The following is an 18,397-nucleotide window of genomic DNA, read 5'->3' as shown; positions in this document are numbered from 1 at the left end:
TTTGTGATAAACTATCCACAACTATTAATGAATTATATTGAAAGGACATACATAAATCCTTAATAGAATAATTTAATTGGTCCAAACCAAGTCCATCATGAATCAACAACCATTGATGAATTATATTAAAATGACAAGATTAAATCTTTAATAAAATAATTTTATTGGTCAAAACCAAGTCACAAGGATCATGAATCCACAACCATTGATGATTTATATTGAAAGGACAAGATTGAATCTTTAATAGAATAATTTGATTGGGCCAAACCAAGTCACAAGGATCATGAATCTACAATCATTGATGAATTATATTTAAAGGACAAGATTAAATTTTTAATAGAATAATTTGATTAGTTCAAATCAAGTCACAAGGATCATGAATGCAACGCTCATAACCGTTGAAAAATTATATTTAATGGCCCAGATTAAAGCTCTTTATCATTATACCTCTTGCAATCTCATATAAATCTAACTCTTTTCTACCACACTTCCACGTATCAAATTAACTCCTTTAAAATCTCAGATACATATCTCTTGTTTCTCCAACATCCATTAAACATAAAATGAATAAGTTAGAAACAAAACCATAAACACAAACACACTCCTTCATTTTCTCCTTTCATGTGTTTTTCTACTCCACCACTATTAAAGAGAAAAAGAGTTTGAAGTCATTTTCTTTCTAAATATTCTACATTTTTTTTATTGTTTGAAGACTTTAGAAGAAGAAATATTGCTATAATGTGAGTCTCTTCTCGTTTTGACATTTTTTTTTAACTTTTTATTTATTTGTAATGCACTACTCATTTATATATTTTAATTAACTCTTCGGTAAATTGAGTTATTTATTTATTTATATCACTCTTGTGTTCATATTATTTTAACTCATATAAATTAAATTTTATGAGTTATCATTGAACAACTACTAAATAATGTTAGAATTAGATTGTAGAAAGTTGAGTGATAAAATAATCATAGATTTAACTCTCTCTAATAGAATTAACCATTTCTTATTATATATAAATTTTGTAGATGTATGGTGTTTTGAGACATTCCATAAAAAGATGATTCTTCGCAAGAAATATCTATCAATATAATAAAAAGCGGATGTCGAATTTATTTTTACAAGATATTTACAATAATCTTATTAAAACGGTATGTTCTCTATCTACCACAATTGAATGGAGCATTAGCTTTCATAAAGTACATTTTGTTATCATCCTCTTAAACTCTATCTATGTTACTTTTTTTTTTTATATAAATTTTTTCAACCCTTCTTAATATACCCGATTTAGTTATAGAACTATTGTTTTGTGAAGAATTCTCACGGAACACAATGGGGCGGTAAAGGTTAGAAAAATTGATAGAGCACATGTCATGCATTAAATGTGATGAGAAACCAAATGGTGAATCATATTAAACTTTTATTTTCATTCAAAAATAACTTTCTCAGATCCATTGACATAGTTTGTAAGAATTTTATTTTATCTTCTTTTTAATAAAAAGCTTTTTTAACAAAAAAAAAACAAATAAAACAGTTATGATGTTGGCTTATAAATTCATAACTACGTCGAAGTGTACATTGATAATGAAGCAGTATGCCATGAAAACAACTGCAACACACGACATGAATAAGAAACTGTGGGAAAACTAATAAATTTTAGGATAAAACAAATTATAAAAAAATATTTTCTAAATCTATATTAGTAATTTACATATTTTTTTATTTCCACACAAAATTCCACCATCTATTCTACCATTTAATTGAGGAGTATTATTGTAACTTGTTTGTTTGTTTTTTATTTTATTTAAAAAATATTAATTTTTTTCTTTTCATTAATTAAGATTACAAGTATTAAGTTAACATTTTTATTTGAGAATTTCGACATTAACCCCGACCCAATGCATAAAATAAATAAATAAAAGTCATGCAGAAGCAACTTCCTTTCTCATTATATGAATAATTTCTTCCTTAAACTTTTGAAACTTTCATCTTATTGCTAAAGTTGAGAAGAAAAAGAAAATGATGTCTTGTTCTTTCTAGAAAATTTTAAATAATTTTTATTAATGGGTTGGATTGTAAATTTGTAATTTGCTCTCCTAATTTTTAGAGCAACCATTTTTTTGGATTTTTTTAATTTCCTTCTTTCATGTTCTAGCTTACGGTTTCCACATGCTCATTGTCTTGTTTATGGTTCTTATTTTGTTTTTTTATTTCGACTTCTCATTAATATTGTTTCAAAGTTAGTTTGATCTTGTTATTTCATTATTGTTTCAATGTCTATCTTAATCATATGTATGATTGACAATTCACATGATTTTTTTATAAAATTATTCTTGCATGATTCACGAGAATGTTTCGGTGACGCTCAATTTAATTAATAGCATTAATCAACTGATAGAAATTGAAAAAATGGGTTGGTGATATTTTGTTTAAATTAAAATAATATTGACAAAGTTATCCTTTATTTAAAACTTTTTTAAATAAGTGGAAAATGTTTTTATTTTTGAATAAAAAAAATGTGTGTGGGTATAAATTTACACTTACTATTGCCAGATGTATATATATTAACAACTCTTATATATATATACACTTACTACTGCAATGAATCACTCTAAAACAAGACTCACAAGATTTGTGCTGTTTTAGTTGCAAATGTCGCATTAAGCATCAAATTGATTAGAGATTGTACAATGTATTTGTTCGTCTTGTCTAGAAAAAGGAAAAGTGATATTGTTACATACGTAACATTCAACAGGTTAAATATAAATACTATAAAGTATTCGTTCTCTATCAAGAGTGAAGAATGTTCAAGAGCTACGATAATGAAACATCCCATTGACAGGTAAAATTGCCATGTAAGTGGAAAAAAAATTCAATATTTCAAAGTCAATCGCTTTTGACATGGTGAAAAAAAAAATGAAGTGTACTAAAATTTTGAGTGGAAAAAGAGGCAGTGACGCATTGGTGGGACAGGAGTAAATCATTCATTCTCAACATTGGTATTATTCAGGTTATCTTTGATTACGTTTTTCTAATATTATATGTTACGGTTTCACTGTAATTCTAAGATGTTATATGTTCTAGTCCCACAAGATTTTTTTTTGATGACGTTGACCGATGAACGAAAAAAATGGAGTTATATTGTGGTGGGATACAAGAAATAAAAGATAATAAATTGAAGAAGTGCTTGATGAATCGTTGTTAATGAAGTGAGGTTATGACAAAATGGAAACACAGTAGGGAAGCTCATTAATCAACCGCGCTTGCATCGTCAGCTACAAAACGGTGAACTATGTTAAATATAAGAAATTAAAGAACTACTTGTTGACGAGGAACTCTTGTAGGCTGAATTCGTATGGATGTCAAAATTGACAGCACCATGTCAGAATGTGGTTGGATCCTCTATATTAATCATATTAAATATAAATTGTTATTGTTCTATTATTACTATGTTGTATCTACATTAGAAAATTTAACTTGTCTCTTTTAAGCTATGAATCTATTCTGGAATTGAAACTTTGTAGCTAATGCTATAGCAGTTTTTAAGTTATGAATCTATTCTGCTCTGCGCATGAAATTGTGTAGTTAATTTTCTAGGAGTTGGAACTGAAAATGTGCAGATCTCACAGTATTAATTTTATTTTATCTTGGTTTTCATAAAAAGCTTTTCTAACAAAAAATAAAACAGTCTAAATTCATAACTACAACAAAATGTATATTGATGTAGCATTATGTCATTACTACAAACAAGTTTTTTAAAATATAAAAAGAGAGAGATACAATGCAAGCCACAACATGAATGTTATCGTTTAAAATAATGACATTGACTTTATTATTTATTTTGATTTTTTTTTAATTGATGGTCTATAAGAAAAACTAAAAGAAATTATAGAATAAAGAAAAATATAAAAAATTATTTTCTGAATTAATACATAGAACTTAATTGATTGTCACAAAAATTCATCTTTTTACTTAGTTATATATAAAATGAAAATTAAATTAGTGCAAGAAAATCAGACAATAATTATTTATAAAAATTGAATTTAACAATGCTTTATATATTCAAACCGCTTATATTCTCTTTAATAATATTTTTACTTAAATAAATACATTTAAGCTATCCGAAGTTAATCTATGTAAACTATCTGATGATTTCATTCGAAAAATAAGACTTAAGCAAATATGCAAAATCACTTTGAAAAATTATCATGTTACACAATAATCACATACCAAATGACAATTAGTGAAATGTTTAACTTTCTTTTATTGTTTAGCCCAAAAAAACTAGTAGCACGTAGAAAATTAATGACATAGCTATATGTAAAAGACAATATGACAACACAATATGTGTTTAACTTTGATTTTGATTTTCTACTATTATTATTTAATATTAATTTTATTTTCTATTTTTAAATCTCAATTCTTTATGAATATAATGATTATACCGATTACCTAAATCCGATTAGAGATCAATGCAGAGAGAGTTAGTTGTTTCATTCATCGTTATTTTACTTTAAATTTCTCTAAATTAAAACTATATATATATATATATATAAGATAGTTAATATACACATACAAAAAGAATAGAAGATATATTAATAATTTACACAATTTTTATTTGGACACAAAATTCTACCATCTATTTTATAATTTAATGGAGGAGTATTATTGTAACTGGTTTTTTATTTTATTTAAAAAATAATATCTTTTTCTTTTCATTAATTAAGATTAAAAGTGTTAAGTTAAAATTTTTTATTTGAGAATTTCGGCATTAACACTCGCCCAATGCATAAAATAAATAAATAAAAGTCACGCACAAATAACTTCATTTCTCATTGTATAAAGAATTTCTTCCTTGAAAATTTTGAGCTTTCATCTTATTGCTAACATTAAAAAGGAAAAAAAAAACAATGTCTTCTTCTCTCTAGAAAATTTTAAATTAATTTTTATTAATGGATTGGATTGTAAATTTATAGTTTTATCTCTTATTTGATTTAGAGCAACCATTTTTTTAATTTCCTCCTTTCATATTTCTAGCTTACCGTTCCCACACGCCGATTGTCTAGCTTATGGTTCTTGTTTTGTTTATTTATTTCGACTTATCTTTAATATTTTTTCTAAATTAGTTTGATCTTGCTATTTAATCATTGTTTCAATGTCTATCTTATTCATATGTATGATTCATAATTGGTCTTTCTTTTTTATATATAAAATTATTATTGCATAGTTCACGAGAATAATTTAGTGACACCAACTTTAATTAATAGCACTGATCAACTACTAAACATCACTGGAATCAGATAATGAAAATTGAGAAAATGAGTTTGTGATATTTTGCTCAAAATAAAATGAAATTGACAAATTTATCCTTTATTTTAAATTGTTTTAGATAAATGAAAAATGTTTTTTTTTCAAATAAAAGAATGTGTTTAGATGATTAATATATATATACTTGGGGAATTTGAATGACAAAATTTAACTATGTTTGTCTCTATCTATTTCTCTATATTGTTGTTTTACTTTTAGTGTTTGTGTGTTAGAAGAAGTTGTCTCTACGAGGGAGCGTTTACGGCCACGGTTGATTAGCGCAAAGTACGTTATTTTTCTCACTTTTTTTAGTCTTTACTATTATCCACTTTGATTTTGTTTTAATCTTTATTATTATTACACTGTTTGTTGATTTTGTTTGTCTACGCGATATATAGCCGTATTTAAGGACGTCCACTACCGAGTGATAAATGTCACGGAAGAAGTATTGTTTAGAGAGAACACCAAAGTGCTCTACAAGCAATGGATAAAAGAGATGAATCACTTGAAGGTTTTTGAATTAATTTATTAGAATCTACATTAAATGTAAGTGTTTTAATTTAATTTCACTACTATATAATTGTATAGGATGGCCTATAGTCTGGTTCTATAGATGCAGCATAAAAAATTGAATTGGTCTATTTTAATACATGGATCTTTGCCCTTTTTCTTTTAAGTTCATTAAAAAAATCATATGACGACAAAATAAAACAAGTTATCTTGTCTAAATTCATAGCTACGACAAAATATTGAACATCAATGCAAGACACAACAATTAGTTTTAAATCATGATACTGACTTTATTATTTATTTTGATTTTTTTAATTAAGGGTATCTTTAATATGACTTGTTTGGAGTGGATCCAAATAATGTAATCTTATGTTTAATGTAAATTTTTTGATAAACTAAAAAAATTAGAATATTTTGATAAACTGTGATGAAATTAAGAAATTTTAGGATATAGCAAAATATAAAAAATTATTTTTTAAATTAATATATAGAACTTAATTGATTGTCACCAAAATTCATTTTTTACCTTAGTTATATAAAATGTAAATTAAATTAGTGCAAAAAAAAAAATCTGACAATAGTTATTTTTGAAAATTGAATTTAACAATGCTTTAGATATTCAAATTGACCTTTTACTCCCAAAGAAACTAAAAATGATTTTATTTTAATTTAAACAACTTATTTGCAAGAAATTCATATTTTAGTTTGTTTATTAATCTTGTCTTAAAAGTTTTTGTACTGCTTTACAATTACTTTAGAGATGAAAATGACAAAACAAGATAAATGGGTTTACCAATTAAGCGGTAGGTTTTTTCCTTTTCTATTTTTATTAATCTTTAACAAATAAATTTATTTGAAGTAATTAAATATATATTATTATGCTAATTTGGTACAAAAAAAATTAAAAATACCTTACTGATTTACTAAAATTTACTGTTTTCATAAAACTGCTACGGGTGTTACACTAACTAGTTAATTCACAACGTAAAACTCAAGCTTGTATTGGAGAAAGCCATAATAGGAAATCACCAGCATAATGCTCTATAAGAACACCAAAGAGTCTTTCGAAGGATCCAAGCACCGTTCTATGGATCATTATAGGTCTCTTTTCTTCAGTGTTTGAGTCAACATATGTTATGTCAAAATGTTATGTAAATTAAAATCAACTTGTTTATGTTTCAAAAATGAATTAAGCCACACAAATAGTGAAATAGTTAAGTAACAATATACAAGTAATAAACAGCGCAGCCACAACCCCGAACAACGATAAGAGATTTAAGACGGTTAATTAAAGTCAATCGCCAACTTTCTTTAATGTTAAAATATTAGATGGAGGAAACTGAATAGGCAACAAATGTATTGCTAAAAAATATTATCTTAGTTTTTTTTTTACTAAAAAAAGAAGATATTCATTTGTTATACACTGTCAAATAAACTTCTATTATCTTAGCATAAAACGACAGTATTTCTATAAATCTGACAAAATTCGATGTTCGAAATACATATGCTTCTGGATTTATAACGATGACGTCAAAGTCATTGATTGATATTAATAATGAATCAAAATTACTCTACCAATCTAAATCAAACTAATACGACACCAAAACGAACGTAAACCACAAAAATAATGCAGGTAAATGACAACATAATAATAGAAAATAACTAAAGAAAAACTAATTTGCAAACCATAAACAAAACAAATATATGTTGCTAATGAATAAAATAAAAATATTTTATTTAAAACTCAGAGAAACATACAACAAATAAGCAATTGAAGTATATAGTAGAAAACAATTGTATTAATAAACAAAATTTATATAAAGGTGCAGAGAAATAATAATAATAATATTTTCACTGTTTTACTTGTATCTTAATAATATTTTATACTTCTTTTGGAAACATTATTTTTGTAGCAGTTTTGAAAAACATTTTAATTCTATGTTGCCCACCTTAATAAACTAATCACAGCTGCATGACCAATGCTATCTTTTACCAATGGTTCATGAAAACGATCACTCGAAATGATCCCTAAAAATTGCCATCTACTCCAATTTTATTTTGGGCAACCTCGTATCCTTTACCAAAAATAAATGAACGGTTTTGATAGTTGCACCTCAATTTGAAAGACATTTCTCCTATTTTAAAGATGAAAATAAAAAATTTGAGAGTTAAATTCATCTTTTACTTAAACATATCACAAACTTAAATAATGTCGGTCATATCTTATAATATCTTTTAGTCAGATTACTCGTTCTCTTAATTGTTAAATAATATTCGATTCAAATTCATTTCTTACACAAGAATGTGGTATGTGTCGGGTGATTGGAGGAGGACATGAATCTCAGGATCTTTACTACCTCCAATCAACTCATTCTTTAGCTTGTATTGTCGCACCATCAACAAATCTCCTACATGAACGTTTGGAACATCCAAGTTTATCTAAATTGAAGCAAATGGTTCCAATTCTTTAAAAAAATAGACTTATGCATCATCAGGATGGGAATAGGCTATGTCGTTCGTAAGGGGCCTATGGCCTAACCTATTTATGGTCTGGTCTGACCTATTTAATAAAAGACTAGGTTCAGACTATTTTTAAAGCCTATTTATTTAAATAGGTCAAACTCAAACTTATAAAAAAACCTATTAGGTCTGACAAACCAGCCTATATATATTTTATCATTTATTAATGTTATTTTTTATTATTATATTAATAATAATATTTCTTATTTTAAATTCTATCAATTAGGAAATCACTCAGTAGTCATTCCATATTCGGTAGCCATTCCATTCCATATTTAGTAGTTGTTCCATATTCGATAGTCACTCAATTAGTCAATCACTCAATAGTCGTTTCATATTTGTCTGAGAGGTAATAATTGGTGCGTTTGTTTCAGAAAAAAAAAAATCTATTCTTTGACATCAAAAATTATTTTTTAGAGTTTAAAGGATGTTTGTTTCAAATTTTTTAAAAATTATTTTGTTAGAAAAATTATTTTTTATTTAATATATATAGATATGTACATTGATATTGGTATGTGGAGAGTATCATGTGGTATGAGTGAAATATTTAAATATTTTAATTTGAATAAGACTTTTAAATAGGCTTCCAGGCCGGACCATGCTTTTAAAAAGGTCAGGTCAGACAAAAAAAAAGCATATGATAGGTCGTAGGCTAGACTTAGGCCTAAAAAATTAATCGTAGGTTAGACTCAGGCCTTTGAAAGCATGGTCTGGTCTATTCCCACCCCTACATGCATGTAAGTTATGCCAATTAGGAAAACACATTCATTCTCCTTTTCCTTGGCAAATTGAATGTCGTTTTGATTAACCATTTTATGTAATCCCTATGAATATATAAGGTCCCAGTCGTGTGTTATCAATAAGTTTTAGATATTTTGACACTTTCATTGATGAATTATATCAATGCACATGAGTGTTTTTTTTTTTTTTTTTTATGAAAGAACAATCTAAATTTCCATCTTCACTTCTTTCATCAATGAAATTAAAACTCAATTTGGTAAGACAATAAAAATTCTTATAAATGACAACACCGAATAATATTTGACTTGTGCTTTTTATTTTTATCACACATGGTATCTTTCATCAATCCACTTGCCCACATACCCCTAAGAAAAAACGAATAGTAGAAAGGAAAAATAGATACTTGGTTTTGCTTGATTGTTAATTTAATCAATTGCATTCTTCATCTCTAAACAATAGAGTTCCTCGCTCCATCTTATAACCCAAGGAACCTTTGTGTCATGTTGTTCCAAGTGTTTTTGTTTTTTTCACGGTCTTCAATTGAATTAGATAAGTTGTCTTTGTCTGTTCGAACCATCAAACATGTTTTCCTTTGATATTGATTCATCTTAACTAGTAGTATTGATTCATCTTTTTGTGAGAAAGTTATTTTAAAGAACTCTCTATTCTTAACTATATACTCCACAATGATAAAAAATAAAAATAAAATGTATTTTTTAAATGTAATTTATATTTTAAATTATTAAATATATTTATTATTGTTCTTAAAATATTTTTATTATTATTTGTACTAATAGTATTAATTTGTCTTATAAAATGAAAAATTCTAACCAAACACATTTACATACAAGATAGTAAAAACAAATTTCTAGGAGGACAAGATTGTATCTTTAATAGAACAATTTGATTGGTCCAAATCAAATCACAAGGATTTGCGATGAACTATCTACAACTATTGATGAATTATAATGAAAGAACAAGATTAAATCTTTAATAGAGTAATTTAGTTGGTCCAAACTAAGTCACAAGGATCATAAATCCACAACCATTGATAAATTATATTGAAAGGACAAGATTAAACTTTTAATAAAATAATTTGTCTGGTCCAAACCAAGTCACAAGGATCATTAGGGCTGGACAAACGGTCGGGTTCGGACGGATTCAGGTCTAAATATCCAATCCAGCCCAAATCGCGGTTGGCAGACTAAGGCCCATTTTCGACTGTTTTTATCTCGGGTTTGTTGATATGCGGGTCACGGGTTTAATTGGTTTTGCGGGTCAGGTTACCGGTTTCGATATGAAGAAGGAACTCAAATGATGTTGCATGTACCTCTATGTCTTTGTGAAGGATTGTGATGCATGTACCCTCTCCATTTATAATTGAAGAGAAGAAAAAGGAAAACAAAAAGAGGGTATTAGTGTCGCTGAACCGGTACCAGTGGTGACGGCGGCTTCGAACAGAACCGGTGATGGCGGCGGCCACAGCTTCGAACAGAACCGGTGATGGCGGCGGCCACAACTTCGAACAGAACCGATGGTGGCGGCGGCGGTGGCTTCGAACAAAATCAATGGAGTTGGTGGATGTGTGAGTGTATGAGTTGAGAGTGATGAAATGAGAATAGGGTTTCAGATTTTTAGTGAGAGTGATGAAATGAAATTAGGGTTTCAGATTTTTAGTGAGATGGGTTTATTCTGGATTGGGCCTATTTTTTCTGGACTGAGAAAGGCCTTTGAGTTTTATTAATTTGAAACGGGCAGGTTCGGGTATCCGTGGTTCAAGAATTCTGAACCGAACCCGTCCATTACAAACCACACAAACCCGCTTCCGTTGACCCGCGTACCTGCAGACCCGATCTTGCCCACCCGTTCCAGAAACTGGGCCGCGGACGGTTCGGTTTATTTTGGGCCTCAGTTTTTTGTCCAGCCCTAAGGATCATGAATCCACAATCATTGATGATTTATATTGAAAGGACAAGATTTAATCTTTAATAGAATAATTTGATTGAACCAAATCAAGTCACAAGGATCATGAATCTATAACCATTCTTGAATTATATTGAAATGATAAAATTAAATCTTTAATAGAATAATTTGATCGGTTCAAATCAAGTCACAAGGATCATGAATGCAACATTCACAACTGTTATTAAATTATATTCAATGGTCTAGATTAAAGCACTTTATCATTAAACCTCTTACAATCTCATATAAATCTAACTCTTTTTCTACCACACTTCCACATAAGAAATTAACTCATTTAAAAGCTCACATACAATATCTCTTGTTTTTCCAACATCCATTAAACATAAAATGAAAAGGTTAGAAACAAAACCATAAACACAAACACACTCCCTCCTTTTATCCTCACCTATCATGTGTTTTTCTACTCGCCCAATATTAAAGAGAAAAAAGAGTTTGAAGTTATTCCCTTTCTAAATATTCTACATTGCTATAATGTGAGACTATTTTCTTTTAACTTTTTATTTATTTATTTATTTTATTTTTTAAAATTTTAATTTATTTGTAATGTACTACTCATTTATATATTTTAATGAACTCTTCGGTAAATAGGTTTTATTTATTTATTTATTTATATCACTCTTGTGTTTATATTATTTTAACTCATATAAATTAAATTTTATGAGTCAACAATAATCAACTATTAAATAATATTAGAATTAGATCGTAGAAAGTTGAACGATAAAATAATCATTGATTTAACTCGCTCTAATAGAATTAACCATTCCTTATTATTAATTTTACTTATTTTAATATATATATAAATTTTGTATATATATAGTGTTTTGAAACATTACATAAAAAAGTGGATCTTAACTAAAATATTTTTCTTAGAAATATTATAATTGACATTTACATCACATTCCATATTTTTCTTCACATACTTAACTTTCATCTTAATTTATTGATCAAATTTACTACTCCTATATAACAAGGGAATAAATTGACTCACTATATATCTAAACTACTTTAATAATTAATAAAATGAAAAAGAATCAAAATTTGATATTTCACCATATCTGATTTATTACATATTATCAACAATGAATTTACCTATTAATTACTACTTTACTTTGCAAAGTAAAAATCTCATTTTAGAAATGCAAATTTTATCAGTCTCCAAATTTTCTATTATAACCCTTATAGCATATTATAATAAATAAATACATAAAATGTTAAATATATTTTTAATTTTTTTAAAATATTAAAAATTTATTGTTGTTTGCTATAAATATTTTCTTTGATTTTTAATCCTTATCCATATTGGTCCTTATTATTAAGTTAATTTGTTAATTTATTTATATTATTTAAATTTTTAAATGATTTTTTTAGACATATTTAAAACAATGTAAAGATTTCACCAACGTACACAAAAACTCGTTTACATTGAAATCAAGAAACAAGTAATTTTTGAGTTTTTTTTTCCTTCTACTTCTATCTGACATACACTCGATGCTCCTTTTTATTTTATAAAAAAATTTAGACATAGTACACTTGTATGGTTTATTATGTATAAAATTGATTGTTTATTTTATTTTATAAATAAATAAATAGGAGAACATAAGAAAATGGTCAAAACAAAACCTCATCTCTCAGTCTCCATAACTCTCCCACTCTATTGTTCTCCAAAGCCACACAACACAAATGGTGTCTCTCAAATTATCCTCTTTCACCCACCTTTTCTCCTCACCTTCAACAACCGCAATTTCATACCGTTCCCCAGTTATTCTCCGACGCCACCACCCGTTCGCCGCTAGATTCTCCGCCAAAATCACTCCGGCGGAAACCAAAGACCGTGTGGACAACTCGAAGAACCGAGTCCCAGACCGAGTCATCACGCCCAGGTCACAGGACTTCAATGCTTGGTATCTTGACATCATAGCCAACGCTGAACTAGCCGATTACGGCCCGGTTCGCGGCACAATGGTCATTCGTCCCTACGGTTACGCCATTTGGGAATCCATTCAGGTTCCTTCTTTTTCTCTCCATCACTCGCGTCTATTTTATTTTCAGTTCCAATTATTCTTCAAGTTTATATATTTTTTGTTTTTGTAGGACTATTTGAATGTGAAGTTCAAGGAGACTGGACATAGTAACATGTATTTCCCACAGGTAAATGTTAACTACATACTCAATTAACGATTTAGTTACTTCTATTAATTATTTTTCCGTAATTTGTTTGTCTAGTATGCACCTGGTTTATGAGAATGATACTAGTCCTAGTTTCATTTTACAATTTTTTACTTTTATTTTTTTATACCAGTATAATTTAATCAATTATAGTGTCGGGTGTTCCCTGTTTATTATTTTGAGACATGGACAATTTAATAGATCATAGCATTTTATTATGTATACAATGATTCATGCTCACTTTTAAAATTTAAAGTATTTATTCTCTCTTTTGACTTAGATTTTGTATTTTTGTTGATCTTATAAGATGATTTATAATTGTGTTGAATCCTGTATTTTTTTAAAATTTGCTTTGTACTTGCGTTAGTAGGATCATCTTGTATTGTATTGCTTTGTTTATGTATGTGTCCTGTTTTGTATTTGTGCTTTCTAGCTCTGCCATTATTTTGTGCTATTTGTTGTGTCAGAAAACGAGCTTTGTGCAAAGTGAGATATTGATAATGTGTTATATGATTATGGCCAAAACATGAAATTAAATGGCTGATGCTCTATCTCCAATCCGTGCTGCAGTTTATTCCTTACTCATTTATAGAGAAAGAAGCAAGTCATGTTGAGGGTTTCAGTCCTGAGTTAGCACTAGTGACAATTGGGGGTGGAAAGGAACTTGAAGAGAAGCTCGTGGTATGCATGCTCTTCAACCTTTTGTTATGGTTGTTTTTTTTTTGCACACACTGTCTGGTGTTTATTAAATATATAAGCTGAATTGAAGAAATAAGTCGTCTGCAGTATTTATTGAAAAGCCGAGACCTAAGGTTTTATCTTTGATTTTTCCTTTTCTTGAGGTTGTGGCAGGTCCGACCTACAAGTGAAACCATTGTGAATCACATGTTTACTCAGTGGATCCATAGCTACCGTGATCTTCCTCTCTTGATTAATCAGGTAAATTCTGTCCTTGCTTCGTTTGTAAGCAAAAACTTGCTTTCTTCGAAGATGAGACAATTTAACCCACTGTTTCCCGTTGAATGAATGTGCTTCAGTGGGCAAATGTCACAAGATGGGAGATGCGCACTAAACCATTTGTGAGAACTCTTGAATTTCTTTGGCAAGAAGGTCATACTGCTCATGCAACTCCAGAAGAGGCAGAAAATGAGGTCCACACATATTCTCTTTGTTGAGATTATAAAGTCTTTACTTGTTTATATAATGGCGTAATCTTATTACAAATGTTCTCCCCAACTGCATTTGTTTGTTTATATAATGGCGTAATCTTATTACAAATGTTCTGCACAACTGCAGGCTAAACAAATGATTGACATCTATACCAGATTTGCTTATGAGCAAGCTGCAATACCTGTTATCACGGGTCGAAAATCTAAAGTGGAAACATTTGCCGGTGCTTGTAAGACCTATACCATTGAGGCAATGATGGGGGACAAAAAAGCATTGCAAGCAGGAACGAGCCACAACCTCGGGCAAAACTTTTCCCGTGCCTTTGAAACACAGGTCCGACGTTGTTACAGAACATCAAATACTTCATTCCCGTGGGGTTTTTTCTTTTTCATTTTTTTGGGATCGTACGCCTATGTCTAATAAAGTTGCCAGATGCTATGTTTTTGAGTTATTTATTTAGGCCCTAAACTATAAGCAAGCATGCTTGTTTTTGCAATCTATCTCGGTCTCTTCAAATACTGCATTGTTTGTTTCCGCAAGTTCTAATGTGCAGCCACAACTCCTTATTCATTACTTGTTACTGTTAAATTTACACCGTTGAAATTAGCTCAAAGTTGCAGTAATATGAGATTTTGTAACCGTCTACAGCAATAAGGAAGCTGTTTTTCTGTAACTAAGAGGAGATAGGACGAGGAGAGTGAGAAGTTGCTATTACTCAGTATGTACTTACACAATAATCCTTCCTTAAATAGGAAGTGCAACTAGTCCTACTATCCCCTGTACAAAAACACTATGTTGAGCCAAAGTATTCATAATATTATTATTATTTTTTTCCAACTTAAATTAAAAAAATCATAAACAAGTAAGCATAAAGGCCCTACTTATGATAAGTCCCAAGCCATATTGATTGTGCCACATCATATAGCTCAATGTTATTACTATCAATCGTGCCATAAAGAGGTGAATACATACTGAAATACTAAAGTGGATCTTTTAATAGCTGCAGCATTTAGATTCTGTTTTTCCCTCTTCTGAATTTTATTCATTTAATGACATTTTATTTTGTTTTTGTTTAAAATATTGATTTAAACTTTTCAATCAGGAGACAGCTGCTCATAATGTATGCTTGTGCAGTTCACAGATGAAAATGGACAAAGGGAATATATTTGGCAGACATCTTGGGCAGTCAGTACTCGATTTGTTGGAGGCATCATTATGACACATGGAGATGATGCTGGCCTAACGCTTCCTCCAAAAATTGCACCCATACAGGTGCGGTATGATGCTATTGGTGTCAAAATCATGCGTAGACATAATTGTTTGATTAAATGTAGCTTTTTCATGATTGGAATACGCTGCGACTTAATCAGACAAATATAGTTACACTAATGCTCTTTAATTGTATTCCACTTATTTTATAAAATTCTTATATAAAGGGAATGCTCAAGTGAAAATGAAATGAAAAAAATTACCTTTTCTCTACTCCAAACTTTTACATCCAAATATAGGATAATTTTCATGCCTGTTCTTCTATATTGAAATTTTAAATTGTTTTCCATTTTTGACAAGATCTTGGTGCATTGCCTGGTTTAGGTGGTAATTGTACCAATTTGGAAGAAGGACGATGAAAAAATGGCAGTTCTTAATGCAGCAGTGTCTGTAAAAGAAACTCTTCAAAGCTCTGGCGTTAAAGTTAAACTTGATGATTCAGATCAAAGAACCCCTGGATGGAAATTCAATTTCTGGGAAATGAAGGTTTGACGTTAAACTTGGATTGAGTTCACTTTCCAGGACCAAATCATATCGAATTCATTTTCCAGGACCAGATCATATGGAATTCATTTTCCAGGACCAAATCATACGCATTGCTTGTTAATGCTTCTGGATCTTTCCATATTTGACTATCTGAATATATTTACAGTATTTCTATCTTCCTATTTCAGGGAGTTCCTCTTAGAATTGAAATCGGACCTCGTGACGTGTCTAGTGGAAGTGTGGTGATATCCAGGAGAGATATTCCTGGGAAGCAAGGGAAAGTGTTTGGAGTCTCTATGGAGCCTTCAATTTTGGAGGCGTATGTTAAAGACAAGTTGGATGAGATACAGTCTTCTCTTTTGGAAAGGGCAATTGCATTTCGAGATAGGTTCATTCCTTTTCTAATACTCTTTGCTTGTGATAGATATTTGGATCTTCTACTAATCTAATTGTTGGCTCTAGACTTAGTTTTTAATTAATATTAGTAGTGAATATAATTCCTGAATGATATATTCTAGAGTTTGGCCCAGTTAAATTGTTGAGAAAGTTTCATAAGTTGTATACTTACTGCTCTGACCAAGTCCACTCTATGAAATGATTAGAATACACTAAACGTCACCAAGAACTGCCTCTAATGCTTTAGTGTTGATAAAAATAATTTCAATCTCGATTAGTACGGCAATTAATTGGAATGAGCTCCGGTGTTCATTAAGGTTTTCTTATTCAAGAACTTTCCAACAAATGATTTCCATGAGTTAATATATTAATAGATGAGAGCAATCAAACTCAATAGCTTGTTGCTTTTGAAATTTTGGAGAAATTTCATTCTTTATCTTGTTCTTTTCTAGTTTTGCACTTCTAATTGCACTCGTGTTCATGGCGTCCCCTGCAAACAGGCGAATTGACACGTCAATTATTTCTTTTGCAGTAATATTGTAGATGTGAACACATATGATGATCTTAAAGCTGCAATATCACAAGGCAAATGGGCTAGGGGCCCTTGGTCTGCTAGGTTGTTTTTTCCCCCCCTTATTTCTTATATAAATGCATTATGATGGTGATAAATAACTAACTTGTATACATGAATGAAGGCCATGATTAAGACCGCTAATTTCAAGCTTTTGCAATGTCACAGCGATGCAGACGAGTTAAAAGTAAAAGAGGAAACTGGAGCAACTATCAGGTGTTTTCCTTTTGAACAGCCACAAGGGAGTAAAAGATGCTTGATGACTGGAGATGCTGCTGAAGAAGTAGCTATTTTTGCCAAATCTTACTAACTCTGGAAGTCTATTTATTTTTTTTGTAACATTCTAATAGTATGATTTTTGAGCGGGTACATGTTTTTTATTTTTTTATTTTTATTTTTATTTTTTTTTGCATTCTTGCTATTTTTAAAAATTAATTTCTTGTTATCATTTAGCCAAGATGGAAAAAAGAGATATATTTATTCGGTGTATAAGAAGATTTTTGGTGATTTTTCTAGTTCTTGTTAAGATGCATTAATTACTAAAAAAAATTTACACCCTTATTGATTTATTTATTCCTCATGTAAGTGAACAGAAAACATTTAATGTTAAAAGTTATATTTGGAATGATATTTGTTTAATGATATTTTTTTCTTCTTTTATACGTGTATTTTTAGTTATTAAAAATAAATTTTTTTATTGTTTATATTTGAAATAAGTGTGGAGAGTATACGTTGAATTGGTTTGATAAAGGAAATCCACTAAAATGTTGCACATGAATGAACAAAGACAATTCTATTCTAATTGGGGAGTTATCAAATGTAGTTAGAATTAAAAGCACACACTAACCACCAACACTCACCTAAGGTTGTTAGCTAATGTTGTTTAACAACATTGATCTTCAATCATGTACATTTAAATCAATATTGTCCAAATTGAGCCGAACCAACCAATTCAACGGAAACTAATTAGTCTGATGGTTGATTTGTAATTTTTTTTTTCAGAAGTGTCTCAAACTGAGTGAAAATGGTTTGAAGAAATTAAATTATGACTCAACGATTCATATTTCCGTTCTCCTATCTGATTATGACAACATTGATTTAACTGACATATATTCTCTCTAGTTTTTACAAAATAGAGAAGATATTAGTGTCGCCTAGAAATATATAGTAAGAGACGGGGTGCAGTTTCTCTCATTAAAAAAAAGAAAGAAAATAGATGAGTGCTAATCTTTTTATTTATTTATTTATTTACTTATAAAATTCACTAATCAATCAAA

At 29.3% G+C, this 18,397-nt stretch overlaps 1 protein-coding gene and 1 long non-coding RNA gene across 2 annotated transcripts; both read left to right on the top strand.

Moving 5' to 3' along the window:
• The first annotated feature begins 381 nt into the window (after positions 1-381).
• On the top strand, positions 382-3,445 carry LOC113786612 (uncharacterized). The gene is made up of 2 exons (XR_012163062.1): positions 382-740; positions 1,030-3,445. It is a non-coding gene; the product is annotated as an uncharacterized lncRNA (long non-coding RNA).
• Positions 3,446-12,669: 9,224 nt separating this feature from the next.
• On the top strand, positions 12,670-17,635 carry LOC101501703 (proline--tRNA ligase, chloroplastic/mitochondrial). The gene is made up of 11 exons (XM_004501554.4): positions 12,670-13,066; positions 13,154-13,210; positions 13,799-13,909; positions 14,081-14,167; positions 14,266-14,379; positions 14,525-14,731; positions 15,533-15,670; positions 15,992-16,153; positions 16,342-16,541; positions 17,082-17,165; positions 17,289-17,635. Exons 1-11 carry the CDS (start codon positions 12,743-12,745, stop codon positions 17,428-17,430), a joined length of 1,626 nt encoding a protein of 541 aa, XP_004501611.1. The 5' UTR covers positions 12,670-12,742; the 3' UTR covers positions 17,431-17,635.
• Positions 17,636-18,397: the final 762 nt, after the last annotated feature.

This window comes from Cicer arietinum, chromosome 5 (genome assembly GCF_000331145.2).
Source record: "Cicer arietinum cultivar CDC Frontier isolate Library 1 chromosome 5, Cicar.CDCFrontier_v2.0, whole genome shotgun sequence".
NCBI lineage: Eukaryota > Viridiplantae > Streptophyta > Magnoliopsida > Fabales > Fabaceae > Cicer > Cicer arietinum.
Note: the sequence above shows the minus strand (reverse complement) of the source record. Positions and strands in the feature narration are given on the sequence as shown.